Here is a 19,957-nt window from a genome sequence, read left to right on the forward strand (position 1 = left end):
CGCACAGGGTGAAGAAAAACTTGAGAAAGTTCAGTGTGTTATTATTTCATGAGCCAACAATATTTCACGAGCTCTCTCTGGTTCCCTGTGCACGGACACATGGAGCTTTCTCTCTTTCCCACTGATATCAGCCATTAAATCATTGATGTTATTTGCTCCGTCTCTGAGTCTCTGAAGTTTTTTTCAAGCCAGAGTCAACAAAAGTGAGGAGGGGAAATATGCATCTGTAAACAGGGGAGAGGGTCCCTGAGCGGCAATGAGCAGTGGAGGACCCCCACCCACAAGCACCACCACCCCTCCACCATGTGCTTTCATATCCGCACACATCAGATGCATGTGGGGGGGAGAGAAAAGTGAGGAACAGATCAGATTCCAGGAGTCTTCAGACAAAAAAGAGAAGAAGCCTAGGCAGTGAAACCTCAGGATGACGGATGACCTCTGGCCTCTCCTCAGAGGTCGGCTGTTACCGAACAGGATCCAAAGAGCTGCAGTTTAATCCTGAAGCAACATTTAACCCAAACTACACGAGGAAACCAGCAGCACCAGTAAAACACCCAGAGGTTCCTGCAGGATGAAGAACAGGAGAAAAACTCTGTGGTGGGAAAACCGGATAAAGACAAACTTGAGGGACACAAGCAACACAAAAAAAACTTTATTTGGTGTGTCTCAAATTAAATATAAGAATATACACCTCTGATTTAAAACATGCTTCTCTATGGGACTCAGTGTTTTAGGTTCAGGTTTTTTACATGTTCATGCTCGTGCACAGTCCCAGTGGATGGCGTGCACATCTCAAACATGAACACACTCTCTCCGTCAGGGGATCTATTTCCTTTCAGAAGATCCCGAGGTTGAGTCATCTCCATGTTTCCCATGAAAATAAACTCGCTTTGTATTTATTTCTTCATACATTTCAACATCTTCCCACTTGCTCTTATTCCGGAGCTTCGCAGGACTCGTGCTCAGACTTTTGGAAAACAGTTGAACGTGTTTAAGTCTGAATGACGAGACCAAACACGAGAAGGTTTGAATATTCACCAGCTCCTAATCCTATTCTATTTGCTGTCGTTATTTTCAATGTGAAATAACCTCAGCGGTTTTAGGAAGAATACAAATTAATCACCAGCTTATTAATAATTAAAATAATAATTAAAGCTTATTTGCTGCAGAACTTCTTCGAGTTTAGAATCACGACACTTGTATATCACAAATAAAACAACAATAAAACAAACTATAAAACCACGACAGTTTGTTCAGGGTTACACTTTTAGTTTGTTCTTATTCAATTTGACATAAATTCGAGATCCACGCGAGCACGGAAATGGATTATGACTTGCTGGCGAAGGGATTTCAACTTTACACTTTTACACCAGAACACTTTCATTTATTTCAGCGCCGAGAAACAGAAGAAGACTCATATGTAAAGTGACTTTAATTGTTTATAATAATAATTATAATAATAATTAGAAACAGAATCAAGTAAGACTAAATGTAATGTGAATCTAAATAAATAAATACGTTATAAACCGTCTCACAGTTGCAAACTAGTATTATTATTGTTGTTATTATTATTGTTATTATTATTATTATTATTTAGGCCTGTTGCTGTTTCTCCAGTCGATTTTCCAGCCGACAGGGTGAATATAAACAGTAAATTAAATGATTATAAATTAATTAAGTAATTACACAATTAACATTAATTAATGAATCATCTGTCTGACTTTGCTTTGACTCGTTTGAATGTTTAATTATAAAAGTGAGAGTCGTGACCTTCGCTTCAGTGTAAAAAGTAAAAACTCAAACTTTGTTTTAACACGTAAAAGAGACAAACTCGTGATGAACGTGTGTCTGTGGAGAAATTATTTAAATTCTTCCGACATGTTTTCATGTGATAGTTTATTATTTATTAGTTTGTTTTGTTAATTAATTAAAAGTTTGTCCTATTGAGCAGAAACGCGTCAGAATAACTTCGCACTAAAACCTGAACTCGGTCTAAATTAAACCGAATCATCCAAACGCGTAAAACTTCACTTTGTTGCTTTTTACGTCCAATAAGAAACTTTTCCAAACTTCCAGTCGCACGCGCCTCTTCCACGCTCCCACAGCCGGGCCCCGCCCCCACACCTCCCTCTGATTGGCCCTTACCTCCCAACACTCAGCCGCTCGTGCACCATTCTCGCGGTGCAATTGGCCGCCGCTGCTGTCACTCTCCCTCCCTCCCCGTATAAAGGCTGGATCTCCATCAGCGGCTCTAACGAACCTGAGATGATCCCGGAGCAGCGCAGCAGCAGCGGCGCGTCGGTCGCAGCTTCCCCCGCGTCACCTCCACAGCCCCGCTGAAGATCTCCTCGATGCGTCTCCATCCCTGGATCTACCGCGTCCTCAGGTCCCACGTGCGTTAGTGGTGCTTATTTATCTATTCGTCTGTTTCAGGAGAGCATGTGCGTAATTGCGCGCGGGTCGCCGTGGTGCCACCGGGATTGACTTGGGCAATATGCGCCGCTGGGATATGATTTTCACCCGAGAGGCTTATGGAATATAGGCCGGTGTGTCTCAGCCTGAATGCCCTGTGCTCCAGCCTCGTGAAGAAGAAACTAGTCCTGCTCAGCATCATGTTTTTCATCTGGGTGTACATGCTGTACTCCTGCGTGGGCTACTGCTCCACGATGCCAACTTTGGCGGTGGACGGTTACCGGGGCAGGGAGGCTGGCCCCGCGGTGGGCAGAAGGACAGAGAGCAGCGGTACGGACCTGGTGTCCCGGCTGCTCGCCAAGCCGCAGCCGTGGGAGGATGTGGAGAGCGACTACGAGGAGCCGTCCGTCCGCACCGGCGCGTCCCGGGACCTGCTCAACGAGGAGCCGGACGCGGACCGGGCCGAGGAGTGGGACGAGACGCGCGGCGAGCAGCAGAGAGCCCCGGAGCCCAGCGCCATGTCCAGCTTCTCCAACGGCTCCGGGAGCAAGAAGCTGCCGCAGGCGATCATCATCGGGGTGAAGAAGGGAGGCACCCGGGCTCTGCTGGAGTTTCTCCGGGTTCATCCGGACATCAGGGCCGTGGGAGCGGAGCCGCACTTCTTCGACCGCAACTACGAGAACGGGCTGGAGTGGTACAGGTACAGACTCATTCAGTGGCTGATGGGTGCATGGAAGTAGAGAAAAGGCTTCTGGGATCATGATGGATGATTTTATTTATTTGATAAATATATTTATTTGGCACTGCAGAGCTGCAGCTCATGGTCCAACTTGTATTGTTATATTTATTTTAGGGTTTTTATAGTTTTCTTCAGTCGATCACTCAATGACATTAACTCCAGATTAGTCCACAATGAAAATCATTTTAAATTCGTAAATTTAGCACAAGTTAGTTTTTAGTATTTTTCATTATTAGCCAGCTGGAGTTTGTTTATTTAAAACGGATCCACCAAGCCAGTAAACACGGTGTGGACGCTTTGTGCGTATTTACGCACCAGGCTGATGTCACAGATTACGCATCATTAACTAAACCTATTAGACGATTTTTAACGTTCAATTGCAGACAGATTTTTTTTTTTTAAAATCATGTGTGTAATTTAATTTAAAAACATTCCTGAATCGAGTCGGACTGAAGCAGCTTCAGATCCCGGTCCTGTGTTTCTGCGACGTGCAGTGATCTCTATTGGACACAGAGCAACACTGCACCTTCACCGTGAAGCGTCTTCCAACGGGTTTCTGTCGAGTTAAATCCCGATTCATCTGCTTTTTTAATATTCTGATGCAAGTAGGTTATATCTGTATTAATTATATTATAATTCTTGCACATAAAATAAGATTTCGCTTTCTAGTTGTGCTGATTCCAGCTCTTATAACCTGCTGCGTTTGTTTTGACAAAGACCCAGCGAACCGTGTGAACTTCAATTCATTTGTAATGTGAGGTTTTGCGTAAATTGCATATTTAGCACTAATCTGACAAATCCATTGTTCCATCAAATCCAACTCCAAGAATCCACCCAAACTTTTTTTGTAGACATTCTTGATAATTTTAAAAAGACAGATATTATATTCTACAGTTTCCTTTAGTAGAATATTAAACTAAATCGTTTTTAACAGATGTGAGAGGCTCTATTCTCATGTCAATGGGCTCTCGGGCCTTAAACGCAGCCAGAAGCGAGATCTGCAAGACAAAGTGCGGATCCTGCTCCCGAACAAAACCCTCAACAAAACCGTTAAACATCCTCTGAGGTCGACAAACTAACATTATCCTTTTCATTAACATCACAAAGTGTTGCTTCAACGAGCACAAGGACAGTAATGGCTGCAGGTCACAGACTCGTAAAAAATGGCCACACGACAGTTGTTTTATTTTGTAAATGTCCCACCTGCTTTTTTTTTTTTACTGTTTCTAGTGATAATTGTGTCTGAATGAGGTAATTGTTTCTTAATTGTTTTGGTTGTTATGGCTCACGAATTGCAGATTTAATTGCCATAATTAATGTATTAATTACTTTAAGCAGCCATTTCCCTCTTTTAACAACTTTAAATATCCATTCCTGTGCCTCTAATTTGGTTAAAGTTTCAAGTTTTCACCGACTTTTAAAAAGTTGGTTAAACTTCTAAAAGTTACAAGTTCATGGGGGAAGTAAACTGTGTCTGGAATTAACAGATTTGGCCCAATTTTCTCATTCTGCGAGTTAAATATGCAGAAACCTTGAAGAGGCCCCAGCGATGCTGGACCTGATGATAAAAGAGGAACCCCAGTGTTGGCAGCGTTCAAAATAAAACACTGCTTTGATAGAAGCAACGATTTACTGCAGGTCTTTTGTAGCTTTGCTGTTATTTAACCCGACTTCCACCAGCATTTCCAACTTTTCTCTGGACTGGAAGAGGAAATGGTGGAAACAAGTTGCCGTCTTCTAGTTTTTCAGAGCATGAAATTCACTACTTCTTCAGCTCATGTCACAGATTCATGACTCGAGTATTTGTTGGGATATAGAGTTGAAGCTTCTTATGCATCAGATTCTGAGGCTGAAGTGAAGTTCAGTCATATTTTCTGTCCTGTTGGTGCCAAAATCGGCCTCCTCACAACTCACACACAGAGAAAAACACATGGTGGAGTTTAACTTTTCATTCTGCCGTGAAAACCGAAAACAATCTGGAAGAAAAATCCACTCCTGTGTGTAATTTTTGGGCGTTATTTTCATGTTATGCTGCAGAAGGATCTGTAAACAGAGGCGGTTATGCAATAATCGATTAACTTCAATGTTTGGTAGAGGTGCACTCAGAATGTGAAATTTGTCTCGCTCTTTACAGAAGAGCTGCCGTTAGAAAGGTCTCAGTGGAACAGCTGGTGGAAAAGTAAAAGGTTCTGGTCGCTTCATAGTTTGTGAGGATGGTCAGAAACCAGTTAGAGTTGATGGTCCAACGTTTCCCATCAGGACCAGTAACACAGAGACAACGCTGGAATGTTCTAAATGAGCAAAACATTGCAGGGTATTGACGTTTATTCTGTGGGAACATGATGGGGACGCAGGGAGGGTGTGTGTGTGGGTGTGTTTGTGTGTGTGTGTCTGTGTGTGTGTTGAGCAACTTCACCTCCATGTTTGTTCATTTGCACAATCTCCCTGCGTTTCAATTGTTGTTGCCAGCTTGCATCATGATGGCCTCTCCCCAGTGGACGCACATTTAGAGCTGGAGCTCCACCAGGGAGCGAGAGAAGAGTGGAGGAGGCAGCGGAGAGAGAGAAAGAGAGAGAGAGAAAGAGGGAGAGGGGGGGTGGTGGTCGAGAATGAATGGAGGTGGCGATAACAAGTTTTATTGTGGATTTCTGATGTTCTTTGACAGTTTTTATTTGTGCCAAAGACAAACACATGATTCATGCTTTTGACCGAGAGGGTCCTTGAATCAGGAGGTACACATTTTCACTGTGAGGTCATGCATGAACGTGGGCCAGAGGAACACACACACACACACACACACACACACACACGCTGAATGTGAACAGGAACTTTGTATTTGTTTGGTGGTGTGGTGAAAGTGGTCCGAGGGTTATCTTCAGAGCGTAAACGTTTGAATTCCTGAAAAGATAAATCCCACTAGTCGAGCAGGACGGGCACCTGGTGCAGAGGCTATGACCTAAATCCTGTTAAAAATAATAATGATAAAAATAATGTTGCAAGAAGATTTTACAAAGAATAATATAAATTAAAGGAAGGGACGATGAAGGAAGACGAGGAGAAACAAACACCCCAGAAAAAGTCCAATGGATTTTAACTTGGTTTGAGTTTACCGGTTGTATATAACTCACTTTTGAAGAAGTTCTCTCTGTTCCCTGTTAAACACGAGGTATTTGATTTACTCCTCACCCTTGTTGACTGCGGCCCTCGTCCCGTCCTGTCAGCCCGTGCTGCACGTCGCTCCCTTCATATTCCATTTGGAGCTATTGGCTTCGAAGGGGCTTTGATATATAATGACTGTGCTGTGGTTTTGCTGTCGTGTCGCGGGGCTCTGGTCTCAGCTCGCCGCCGCTCCTCCCCTCGGAGCGGCTGCAGAATTAAACAGGAAGCTCACAGGAACATGTCGGATAGAGAGCTTAATGGAGTTTAATGCCATATGCTGTTGTGTTATATCACGGTGGAGTTTATTCAAGTGGAACTCGTGATCGTCCCTCATTCAGTTGATCTCCGTACTGGGAAGTTTGAAACCACTCACAAAGCGACTTCAGTTCAGGCTCCTTGAAGTTCCACACGACCCGAGAACAAGTGGAGCATTGTTAGAACGAGGGACACCCGAAAAAACAAACACGTCTATCAGACATGGGATGTTTGTGGATGTAGTTTGAAAGCCGTTATCTGAAGTTCACGCCCAGCGGTGGTTCCTGGAGTCAGTCTGCTGCTCCCTGTCCGGCACGGTTCTGGTTCGCTGCACGTCCCTTTATCTGCTCACCGCAGGGTGCGCTCCTGATTCCACGCAGGTGACCCGTCCACTATCTGCTGCCGCTGACCTCGCCCCTGCTTCCTTCCTCTGAATGGCGAGGGAGGCCACCTGGTTCTTTGGGGGGGGGTGCCAGTGAAAGGCATCAGACCGACGCTGCGTAGAGAGTGTGTCTGTAGGTGGAGAGAAAGTGGGATGTGTGCACCGGGCTCAGCTGCAGACTCACAAAATCATTTTCACCTCTTAACACAAAAGGAGGAGACGCTCCGACGGCCTACGCAAACGTCGCCACGGCCTGGCTCCTCTGGGAGAGCCGGTATTGATTGGTCAGGCCTGATTGGAGGGAATGTGGAGGGATGGGTGGAGGGCCTCCGGCTGGGGTCAGGCCCACGTCTGTTCCCTGACAGGATCTGGGTGTTGACCATCTGCAGAACGCTGCTGGAAGCTACTGGCCCCACTGGGGGACTCTATGGGCTGGTCCTTGAAGAAAACAATGGTATGACAGGACAGTTATGTAAATGAGGACGATGGTTCGTGTCTGTCTTAAACACGTCACGGAATCACTGGAGCTCTAAGTGGCTCTAACTCGGTTAAACTTCTGGAGAGGAGCATGTTGAACTGGGGTGATGAGATCCTCTCTCTGATTGTTCCCTGATTCCTGGAACTCGGCGGCTCCTCGGGGACCGAGCGGCCGGCCGGCCAACCGTCCAGCTGACAGCAGGTTCACATCCTCCGCTTAAACCCCTCAGCTGCAGCGGCCAACAAACAAAACCAGCATTCTCAAACCGCGCCTCTGTGTTGGCCGAACTCGCCAACCCCCCTCCCCACTCCTCCTCCTCCTCCTCCTCCTCGAATCCCTCCCTCGTGAACCGCTTCTCTCCAGCTGTGCATCTAGGCCGTGTAGTCGCACGTCACCCTCGGATCGTCCAATCCCCGGGTCAAGCTCCCGGCAGGCCTCGCCGACCACGAGCCGGCCCTCTGCTCCCGGAGAGGCCTCTGGTCAGCAGGCAGCGACACGAGGAACTCTCTCCCTAAGCCGCCGTGGCCCATGTGAGAATAGAGAGTAGCCGGGGGGGGGGTGGAGGAACAGTGAAAAGGCGGCTTTCATCCCCAAATTACGAGCGGTTAATTGTGAAAGGGGAGATCCGTGAATAGGGGAGTGGCTGAGATGCAATGTGGCATGCCCCCCCCCCCCCCCCCCCGCCCCCCCCACTCCTGACAGTGTCCAGTGAACACTACCCACAGCAGCAGCGAAGACAATATGGCTGCCCCAGACAGGAACCTCCTGCTGGAGCTGGGCACAGGATCCACAGGGCTTCAGTGGAACCTGCTGTCAAACAGACACACACACACACACACACACACACACTCGTGAATTCATGCGGTCGATGGAAACAGAAAAACACGAGCGCACACACTCGTTTTAGAAAACACACAGAGACTCTGCTACAGTACGTCTTCATCGCTTTGTGCTCTCCTCCCTGTGACAACAATTACAGCGAGAGATCGACAACAATGAACACCTTACAGAGGAGTGTGTGTTTGTGTTTGTGTGTTTGTGTGAAGGACGAGAGGAAGCGTGGGACGGAGAGAGCTGTGTACAACCCCCCCCCACACACACACACACACACACTCTTTGCAACCTGTGAATCAGGCCCTTCTTTAACAAGGTGATAATTTGTTGTTCCACATGTCAGAACAAAACCCTCCTGAATTAATGGTCATTCATCGCCGCTACACAAACCCGCAGAGGCTGAGAGAGACAAACACTGGAATTATGGCTTTGTTAGTCAGTCTGCTTTTAAAAAACACACACTGCTCTCTCATAGAAAAGAAAAGAAGGAGAGAGTGTTGTGGCGGAAGAGGAGGAGGAGGAGGAGGAGAAAGTGATGACAGTAAACCTGTAAATCCTAACTTCTCCCAGGTATTAAGTCCCAGAGGTAGCCATTAGAGTGCTGAGGAGTGTGCCTGCCTCTGGGAGAGAGGAGGACACACACACACACACACACACACACACACACACACACACACACACACACACACATACACACGGTGAGAGAGAGAGAGAGAGAGAGAGAGAGCGAGGTCTCCTGAGGTTTCCATTAGCCCGGCGGTAAAAGAGCAGAGCTCATTAGAAGCCCCGAGTTGTCTCACTGCACCACGGCGGCTCGACACTAGTCACTCTCTCCGTTCAGATGCTCTCACTCCCCGAGTGGCTGCAGGAGCTGTGAGGACACTTCAGCTCAACTCAGAGACGACTCGGCCCAAACTCCTCCATTCCTATCATTAACCACCGCCTGTAGTTTCTCTCTCACGTGCTGGAATCAATGAAATCGAGAAACTTCGGCCCTGACTTCACATTTGTACAAAAACAGCAGAATAGAGCAACAACCTTTTCCAACATTACGCTTATATTCAAATTTAAGATCCATGAATCTTTTGTTATCTTGTAAACAAACAAACTTTTCCTTGGTGGAGTAGATTCAACAGCCCAGTGACAGTTATAAGTGATCTTTGGTTGAAACGTCAGATTGTGGGATAAGGAGTTCTCATGTTTTGTCTCAGTTTTTGAATTATCTCCTGTCGACACGCGTGTCCTCAGGCTTTTACTTGTGCCTCTAATCAAATCCAGGTGAGAATAGAAATAGAGATTTGGGAGATTGTGGAGTTTTGGTAGAGTTCTCTGCACACGAGTCTATCTTGTGAAAAAGAGACACACAAAAAAAAAACCTGTGGTGAAAACAAAAATTCTTCTGAAGTCCTCTGGCCAAGAGCTGACATGTAGAGAACTCTGGCATTTCTCAAACATCTATTTTTTTTTCTTTCCACATGCGCCTGCGTTCCATTTTGTGTCGGCTCCCTTTTCGCAAAATAGCTTGTCCTCCTGGCACGGAGTTAAAGCAGATCCTGTTTCCCTCAGAACCAAGAGGCTCGCTGATAGAGCTACAGCGGAGGGGTGAGAACGGTTTGTCATCGAGCTCTGCAACTCGACTGAAACAACGCATCCCCAGAAACAGGAGTCTGAGCTCGGGGGGTGGGGGGGTGGGGGGGCGTCTGTTTGTTTGGCAGCAGAAATAGTTCAAACTGATCCTTGTTGTTCTTAACAGCAATCATCTTGTCTGTGGGACTTGAGGAGATATCACAGAAGACAACATCGAGGCTCCAGTCCAAAGAAAACAACATGGCGGCCTTGGGATCGCTCGCTGCCGCTCTAACTCTCACGACTTATCGTTCCTCGTTTTAGCTAATGACACGTTAGCTTGGGGGGGGGGACTTCGGGAATTTGTAAATGATTAACCTGCAACAACAGCTGCAGTGTGAGGACACACAGGAAGATGGTCTTCTGCTGAGTGAGTGAGACGCAGAAGAAGAGAGGAAACCCCCCTCGTTCTCTCTCTCTCTCTCACACACACACACACACACACACAACCACAGACACACACACTCTTTGTAGTTCACCTGTCTTCACAAAAGGTGTGCAGGCGGTTACGGATGACAGCAGATTCAAACAGGATGCAAAGCAGCTTGCTTCTCATTGTGTGTGTGTGTGTGTCCGTGTGAGTGTGTGTGTGTGTCTGTGTGTGTGTGAGTGACTGTCTCTGCATCTTGGGAGTGGGGGTGGTGGCATGTATGTTCTTCTTGAGTCTGTTTCATCTTTTATTCATCTTTTCAGCTGTAGATAGATCAAGGAGTCGTGGGCCTCTTGGTGCGTGTCAAGTGTCAGGAAATCAGTCAGACTGGCTGATTCTGCCTACACACACACACACACACACAGACACACACCCCCCCACACACACACAGACACACACACGCAGAGTCCTCACCTGTAGCCCCTCACTTTTTGCTCGGCCTGTTGTTATTATTTATTTATCTATTCATTGTTTTCCCTCCCTTCCTCCCGGCTCGTGGGTTAATTCGGTCGGAGCTGTCAGCCGCTCACGCCCTGATAGACTTCTGATGGAGCTCTGGAATGTGGGGCCAGCTCCGAGGCTAACACCATCGGCAAACACCCTGATTAGTGAGGATTACCAGCGCTAAACAAATTCTGGGTGATATCATCAAGTGTGTGTTTGTGTGTGTGTGACACGTAGAGCGACTACAGCCCGGTCACCGCGGACGTGTCAGGTGACTCCTCTCGTGTTGTGGTGAGAACTACGTGAATCCTTTGAGCCTGACAAGTGAAAATGAAAAGAAGCCTCTCGGACGCCATCTTTGAAAAACCCTTCTCCAGACGGACTGTTCAGGAGGAGCAGGAAGGGAGGAGGTGTTCCTGCTATCCTCCATTCCTTTCACCATCTCCTCTGTTTTATTTATACCACATGGTGGGCTCCCTCGCTCCACTGCGGGGTCAGTGGCACTCGGTAGAGTTCCAGGCGTTTGCATTTGCCAAAATCTCAACAAACATCCTCAGAAGCAGATTGTTTTTAACCCGGTTTGGAAAAAATTATAGTTTCTTATCGAGTTGAATAATGTGAGCCGGTCACACCCCCGGCGACGCTGCCCGTCACAGAGCGACCGCAGTGGCAGAGCGGGCAGAGCGGCATATTCTCGTATTTTCAAAACACCGCAGAGGGGGGGGGGGGCTGCGGCTGCACGGGTGTGAGAGGCTGGTGGGGTGTCTGACATGTCGTCCATGACTTTTGTACGCGGCGGTTACTTCTCTATTTATTTATTCTTCTGTACTGGGGTCTGATGTTGGCTCCAAAACCAGTCTGGGTATGAGCCTGAAACCATTGTGGATGGTCTGTGACCGCAAGGGGCGACTCCCCCTCTCTCCCCCTCCCTCCCTCTCTCTCTCCGTCACTCACTCTCCCTCTCCTATGATTGACGCGACGATTTTAAAAAAGAGAAAGTGCTCAGCGACTCCCTGATTCCAGTGGAACGTGATGAATGGACGGGCTGCAGCCGGTCGGGTTAACTGTTTTGTTTACGTGGAGGGTCAGTGGATTCCCAGGCTGCTCTGACATGGCGCGGCTTCATGATGGAGTTAAAGGTCTGGGAGTCGGCGTTTATCAACCCCGACCAGGACTCCGGCGGGGAGCCGCGGTGTCAAAGTGTCACCGAGCGAGAAACGAGACAAAGGCTCCGAGCGGCTGGACCAATCTGCTGAGTCGGTGTCGCTCTGGAGACGCTTAGAGGGGAGTTTTATTTAAGCTGTGAGCAGTTTAACCAGAGGCTGATATTCGGGTCTTCTCTGCAGGTACGAGTGTTTCACATGAAAAGGAAAAGCTTGTGTTGCACTAATGGGTTTCTCTTCATCTTTCCTCTCTTGTCAATCAACCTTGTAACTTTGGTCCAGGACTAATATACCTGCATGTAGGATTGTTGATTATCTTCAATACTAGAAAAGGGAAAGAGACTTTCTACCAAAGTTTATTCAGTCAAGATCAAAGGTGCAGTTAAAAACCAGTCTGCAGACCCGTTCCACGACAGCATTCCCAGTAAACTAGAGGATGAATCCATCTCTCCTCCCTCCTCGTGCACTATCCCATGCAGGACCTCGCCATCCAGGTCTGAGTGTGTGATACTAGGCCGGCCTGCATTATTCATCTTTCTTAGCAGACAGATGATTCAAAAGGGGCTTTCCACTCGGCCCCCTCCCAGAGTTCCCAGTGACACCGTTACCCAGTGAAGCCTGTTAAACGTGAAGCCGGTTGACTCCGATCAGGTGAAGTTTGAGTGAAAGATGCAGCTGTGCATGTTTTTTACTGCACGCAGACACACTGCAGCACCAAACCAGAGACGTGTACGATAAAGATACACAACCCCCCCCCCCCTTCAGCATATACGCTCCTGCAAGATCTCACGTCCAAGCAGCGATCTCTGTTTCTTCTCAGCCAGGAGACGAACTGTCAGACGGCTCTAAGTGGCCTCGCACTAACACCTGGACCCGAGACCAGATGCAGCTTCTGTCTCTGCAGCCGGAGCTTGTCTCTGAGCCCGGCCCCGGCCGACTGCGTCATAAACCATCGTCCTTATTCTTTTAATTTACAGCCAAAGCCGTGCTCTGTGGTTGAGTATAATGTCAGGGCTGCCGGCTCACACTGGAGCGTATTTCAAAAAATGTCTGGGCTTCTGTATGGGGTTGAACGCTGCTTTGAAAATAGCCAGTGAGCCGGCAGATGCGTTCCTCCCTCAGCAGCCGCCGTGTAGCATGTGTGTGCGCTTTATTTATGTGCGTTACATAAATGCGTTGGTTACTACAGATCAATTTGGTGCAAGTAGGCTCCTCCTTTGAAATGCATCAAACCTGAGACATCTGCATCCACCACCATTTTCACTGTGTTTCTCAAAACACCAGGAAAGAGATTTGGTTCTGAAATAAAAAATGCATGTGCTCCGTTTGACTTTGCACATCACACTCCTGCTTCCTCGAATCCTGGAGAATCAAGATCCTTATCATCAAACAAGGAATAAAGATGTTTCTTTGTGTTTCCCCTTAAAAAAAAAAAAAAAAAAAAAAAAAAAGGCTTCTCACATCGGTTCACGTGGAGGGCTCGGCTAAGAGGCCCTTGGAAAAGAAAGGCCGCCTTTCACTGCTTCATCCATCCCTCTGTCGCTCCCTCTCCTTTATTCCCACTTGTGAAGTGTCACTTTGCTATCGCTCCTCGGGGCCTGATTGCCGGGGGTCAGGGGAGCTTGAGGGATCAATGGGGGGGGGGGGGAGCAGGGTGAAGAGTGGAGTGGCCGCTGTGGAGTGGTTTTAATGTAAAGGAGCGAGTCGGCGGGATTCTTTTCTCCCAGAAGAGCTTATGTGTTAGATTTCTCCTCCTGGTTCAGTCGGAACGGTTCAATCACCTCTACGTAGAGCGACCGAAAGGGCTGTTTAGTGCATGTTGTTGTTTCAGGTGCTGTCGCCTCCCGGGGGGGGGGGGGGGGGGGGTGGGGGGGGGGGGGGTAATGCTCCCTCAAGGGTCCTCAAACCCTCAGATAACCAGACATCTTCAGCTCTAATCGCCCGCGGGGTTAAAGCCGCTCCCTCCCCTTCAGAGGAAGATACAAAATGCCCGTCTGATTTGTCTGTATTCAAATAAACAAACGCTCATTTGCGATTCAAATTCCTTTTTCGACATCCTGACACGGGAGACAATCGACGAAGCCTTTTGTATCAGGCAGGAAATGGACAGCCACGCGCCGAGTGCTGTCTCCCCTCTTTTGTCTGCGGCACCCCGTTATCATCAGCTCCAACGTGACAGGAGCATCGAACCCTTCTCCTGCCGGACATTTATCTGCAGCAGGACGAGGGGCTCTTTAAAAAAAAAACGCAGGCCAAAGGGCCACTCGGTCGGCCCCCCCGTTTGATGCCGTCATGTGACAGGGGGCCTCTGCTTAGCGTCTTATCACTGGTTTTTTGTCCTTCAACTGGGAAAGATCCTCAATGGACAAAGGTGCAGGGGGAGGGGGGAGGGGGGGGAAGAGCACTCGTAAAAAGTAGGGGCGAGCGAGGAGGAAAGTTTCTGTCGTTATATGTGAGGTCAGGTTAGTTATTTACAGTTTGTGCTGTTGCTGTTTCCCACACATGAAGGCCTGAGGAGCTCTCTGGTATACAGGGGTGTGTGTGGGGTGTGTGTGTGTGTGTGTGGGGGGGGGTTTACAGGGTCGAGTCTTGGCACAGGTTCCCCCTCAGGATCTCTCCAAAAGGCTTTTCTCTCCCCCTTGAGTTTGAGAGGGACAGAAAAAGTGCTCCACTCAGCCCCTCGATGAGCACCCCCCCCCCATCTTCCTCCATCCTCCTCCATCCTCCTCCTCCTCCTCCCTCTGCCCCCCCGTCCCCGCCCCCCTCCACCCTGACCGCTGCCCTGCTCACCCTGCGCTCGGGGGACAATGGCTCACTTTCAAAGAAAAGCAGGAAAATAGAGGAGCGCGGTGTCACCGAGTTGCCTGTTTGCTGACGGAACCTTTAAAAGCAGCACCTCATAAATCAAACAGGAGCATAATGGCCATTGTTTCTCCAAGAGCCACTTGTCCTCACTAAAATCCCCCTCCTCTCTTTTAGCTCTCTTCCGTCTCTTTTCCCTCTTCCTGCCTTTTTGGCTGTAGCACAGTCAGAGGTGGAGATCTTTTTAGTAGAGGGGGGGGGGGATTCTCTCTCTCTCTCTCTCTCTCAGTTCTCTGCACCACTTTCTTTCTCCCCCTCGCTGTCCAACCATCCCCTCTTTTTTTTTTTAAAACAAGGATTCCACGAGCTGGGATCAGCATAATCTATCACTATGCACATTGTGGCTCGGGCCTCCTCCCTATGTGCGCGCTCCATTGTCATGTTGAAATCGGATTAGATGGGAAGCCATTTGCCTCCTCGGCGTCGGCTCTGGACTCTTTGTGCGTGTTTTAGCGCGAGGAAAGACAAAAAAAGAAGAAGCTTGCAGGCAGGATCGCCATTGTGCGAGGACGAGATGAGGAATGGCGGTCGCGGGGTTTGGTCGGAGCGTGTTGGGTCCGTGTTCCTCGAAGACGTCCAGGAGAGACGCTGTATAAACAGTTGTGAATGTGCGTGTGCTCCCGATGTGCTGTTTGCGTTTTGCTCTCTGCAGACATGGTTTGCTGGCAGGAGGATCTGTCCTGCTCTCGCCTGAAACCACATGCTCTATCTGTTTGATTTCAATGGGCTATTAATGAGGTTTGGGAAAAGGGCCTTTTCTTTTTCCCTCTGTCGACTCCACGCCCGCTGATGTGCAGGCAATCAAGAAGATATTATCATAATTAGATCACTGGCTCTTGCATTAGGATTACACAAATCTGCCAACGCCATTTTATCATCAGGCGTTTTATTGGTTACCTTACCGCTGGTTCATGTTCTCTCTTCCTCTCGCCACTCCCTCCCTTCTTCTTTGCACACAAGTACGAGCATTGATGCAGAGACGGTGTTCCATGAATTAGCCATGAGCCGGACGGACATGAACTAGATTCCAGCTTTTAGAGAATATTTTCCACGAAGAGCGGCTGAAGCTCAGGGGAGGAATTGAACGTTGCAGACTTGTGACAGTCCTTGTTGCCTTTATCAGTGGGTGAATACACAGTATTTGAATGGGACCCAGTACAATAGAAGTGTCCACACAGTGGTGTATCAGTGCTGGAGCAACAAAGGTACTGTTTAGGGTACAACCTGAGTGTTATCTGCCAGAGCGGCTTCACCCTGACAGATCAGTGTCCTCGGTTTATCTCTGTCTTTCTTTGTTTTTTACAACTTTATAGCTTTAAAGTGTTTATCTGCTGTTGTTCCTCCAGTGTCGGGAATTGAGCCATGAAAGCCTCCAGGAAATAGTCAGATCCCTTCCCATCCATCAAACACATTCGATCCCACGTGCATCACACTCCCGGCTCTGCTCCCCCCCCCCCCCCCCCCAACGTCAGTCAAACCACTCTTATCGCCCTCCAGGATAATCTAGACGCTGCGGTTGGCCACCAATTTTGAAACCCGATACCCAGAGAGCCGAGCGCATTTACTTTCCCTTCAGAACCGTTTGTTCTCGAGCGCTGCTTGATTATACGTCTGCATGTAACGGATCTGAGCCAGGGACCATCGGCCAACACCAAGACAAACCCAAACCCTCTCCTGTCAGAAAACAGATTCTCTTTCTGAAACAAGCCTCATCATCTTTCAGCACCATAGCACTTTGAATTTTTCGCAGATCGGATAGGGGGGGGGGGGGGGGGGGCTGCGGAACCGTGGCAAGGCTATGCCGAGTCAGCAGGGCAGTGTGTGTTTGTGTGTGTGTTTGTGTGTGTGTGTGTCTGTGTGTTCCACTGGTATAAAGATTTGAGGTGGATTCGAGCACTGTGAAACATTACATCCAGCATTTCAGGAAAGAAGAGCTCAGGGACAACACTCCACACAATAGGATTCGTAATTACTGCAAAGCTAAATAATAACAAAATGCATAATTAGCATAATGAAAAGTATTAGGGGAAACTGTTTGAATGGTGCAGCTGCAAACAGACGAAGGGGGAATTCTGGAGTCTGAGGCGGGAAAACCCGGCTCCTAGTTCCTAATATGGTTAAATGAAGGGTTTGCTCATGTTAGGAATTTCCTGTAAATGCCCCCCCCCCCCCCCCCCCCCGTGTTTGATTGTGCTGTAAATAAGGGTTTTCTGTTTTATCACATGAGTGAGTGAGCTTGTTGATGTTGGAGTGCCGCCTGCACTAATAGGTTTTCCAGCCCTGTAATGAGACCGAACACAGGCAGCGAGTGGATGAGCCCAGAACGCAGAACACTCCATCAACTTGATCACGTTATGTAAGATCTCCACCTTAGCCTTCTCCTCACCTCCATTTTCTCCTCCTTCTGTTTCTCCAGGGAGCTGATGCCCAAGACCCTGGAGGGCCAGATCACCATGGAGAAGACCCCCAGCTACTTTGTGACCAGAGAGGCTCCCGCCCGGATCGCCGCCATGTCCCGGGACACCAAGCTGATCGTGGTGGTGAGGGACCCGGTCACCAGGGCTATCTCCGACTACACACAGACACTGTCCAAGAAGCCCGACATTCCCTCCTTCGAGAGCCTCACCTTCAAAAACAGGACTACGGGGCTCATCGACACCTCGTGGAGCGCCGTCCAGATCGGCATCTACGCCAAGCACCTGGACAACTGGCTGCAGTACTTCCCCATGGGCCAGATCCTGTTCGTGAGCGGCGAGCGGCTGATCAGCGACCCGGCCGGAGAGCTGGGCCGCGTGCAGGACTTCCTGGGCCTCAAGCGCATCATCACGGACAAACACTTTTACTTCAACCAGACCAAGGGCTTCCCGTGCCTCAAGAAGGCCGAGGGCAGCAGCAAGCCCCACTGCCTGGGGAAAACCAAAGGGAGGACCCACCCGAACATTGACCCCGAGGTGGTGCAGAGGCTGCGGGACTTCTACCGGCCCTTCAACATGAAGTTCTACCAGATGACGGGACACAACTTTGGTTGGGATTGACGTGAAGGTCCCGAGAGACTTTGTTGGATTTGATTTTGTTTTTGTTTTCCTCTGTAATTCAATGGCAAGATGTGGAAATATTGCTATATATATGTAAAATGTACAGAAATCTATTTTATAATAATTTATTTTTATTTCTAAGCAATTAATTCACTAAGCTGCCTAACCATATTTGTACATAACATCTGACCCGTGTTTTTTTTTTTTAACATTCCTCGTTTTGATTTGGAGTTCTCTCGCTCCTCGTCCTGTGAACTCAGTGGATTTACTGGTGCTTCATGACGGAGACCATCAGCCATGCTGGGAAAAGAAACTGGGGCGGAACATGTAAACGCACCAGATTACGGGTACAGAGTGGAGAACACATATCCATTGTGCGTCCTCATTTTACATATGCATCACAACTTCATTGTGTTCGAACCCTGAGTGTGATTCTTCTACAAGTTGTTTCACTAAGGCTACGTCCACACTACCACGCTTTCATTTGAAAACCACTCTGGAGTTTTAGAGCCGATAAAACTGTTACGTTTTGAAATGCTCCTGTTTTAGTTGTTAAATGTTTACGCTGTGTTTCAGTCTGAAATGTAGATGTTTGTAAACATTGACGCTCACAAACGCTTGATGATTGGATCCTTAGTTCCCATCACATGACGGCATGAGCCTCGGATGCTCTTCACAAATCTACAACCACTTACATGTGTCCAGCCCAGTGTACGTTAGTGGTCACGTGATTCATTTCAGTATAAAACGGGATTTAAAGTTGATCCCCTTTTAGTTTTTCAAATTCCATTTTCAAATGAAAACACAGTAGTGTGGCTGTAGCCTAAAAAACACACACCTTCCACTTTCTTGTACCACAAAATCCTTGTCTGTCTTCAGCCTGAGCTGCAGATCTCGTGTCCCTCTCCTCTCAGTAACAGGTGGATCAATAGTCCTAATTGATCCTCATTGTGTCGCTCATACTTAGAGGACCCAGCTGCCCTTTCATCCCCAGTGCTCCTGCTGCCTGCTCTGATGAATGACCCGTCCGTCAAACGTTAAACTCCATCCCGGGTCCCATCAGTGCCCATGTTAACATTATGCTAATTGGGTAAAGGTAACTGGAAGATCAATCGAGCCCCCCCCCCCCCCCCCCCCCCAGCCCCCACCTGCTCTCCGACTCCCCCATTAGGAGCAGCGTTGACTCAGAGCCAGACTCCTGCTCTATCGGTCCGGGTTCAGAGGTCACGCGAAGTCTCAATCAAATCTCCTTGAGCAGCATTTTATTTGTTGTAGAGAGCACAGGGGCAAAGGAAGGGAGGAGGAGGGGGGGGGGGGGGGGTGTAGGTGCCTTGTTTTTCCACGGTGAGATGGAGAAGGCGCATCTCTGCCCGAAATGGAGCTTGAAGATAGAAGAGATGACAAGCTCCATTCAGATCCGCCACGGCCCCGTCTCAGATCTCCTCACTCAGGAGATCACAGGGAGAGGAAAGGTTTTTTTTAAGTGAAGCAGGAATGGCCTCAGGCGGGGGGGGGGGGGGGGGGGGGGTTCATTGTCTAACCTCTCCGGTGTCCTCATGTGCCGCCGCTTTACTTTATGCCTTACTCGCCGGTGTCATCCCCCCCCCCCCCCCCCTCCGCCACTGATCTCACCTCCCGACTTGTTGCCAAAAAAAACACCTTTGGGTTGATATCACGTTTCCATCCTTCAGCCCCCCCAGCCCCCCAGCCCCTCGCCACCACCCCCACCAACCACCGCTTCTTCTGTGTTTTCGTCTTTCTGCCTGAATTCTTGATATGCAAGAGAGAGAGTATAAAAAAAAAATATATATATAAAAGATAGCGTTCTTTGAAGTGCTGCTCCATCTCTCTGCACGCTATTCTGGGAGATCGAGCTCTACGTCGCTCTATGCACGCTCTGTGCGGCGGCCTTGATGAAAATGCAGGGAACACGGGGAGAGGGATTTTTTATTTAGGCGTCATGAGCTCGAGACTGAATGTACACAAGCCCGTCCTCACGCAGGAGACTCTCACACGTCGGATTGTCACTCAGCTTTAGTTAGCATTTTTGATTGTGCGTCTTTTCCTTTTGAAGTTAAAGGAAATGTTGTGCCTCTTTAACTCCTCCCCCCCCCCCCCCGAAGTATCCCAGTCAGTCT

General features: G+C 48.5%; 1 protein-coding gene across 1 annotated transcript; it reads left to right on the forward strand.

Moving 5' to 3' along the window:
• The first annotated feature begins 2,268 nt into the window (after window positions 1-2,268).
• hs3st3b1b (heparan sulfate (glucosamine) 3-O-sulfotransferase 3B1b) lies at window positions 2,269-19,343 on the forward strand. The gene is made up of 2 exons (XM_062378525.1): window positions 2,269-3,112; window positions 17,201-19,343. The coding sequence occupies exons 1-2, from the start codon at window positions 2,532-2,534 to the stop codon at window positions 17,817-17,819; spliced, it is 1,200 nt and encodes a 399-aa protein (XP_062234509.1). The 5' UTR covers window positions 2,269-2,531; the 3' UTR covers window positions 17,820-19,343.
• Window positions 19,344-19,957: the final 614 nt, after the last annotated feature.

The sequence above is a fragment of the Platichthys flesus genome, chromosome 20 (assembly GCF_949316205.1).
Source record: "Platichthys flesus chromosome 20, fPlaFle2.1, whole genome shotgun sequence".
Taxonomy (NCBI): domain Eukaryota; kingdom Metazoa; phylum Chordata; class Actinopteri; order Pleuronectiformes; family Pleuronectidae; genus Platichthys; species Platichthys flesus.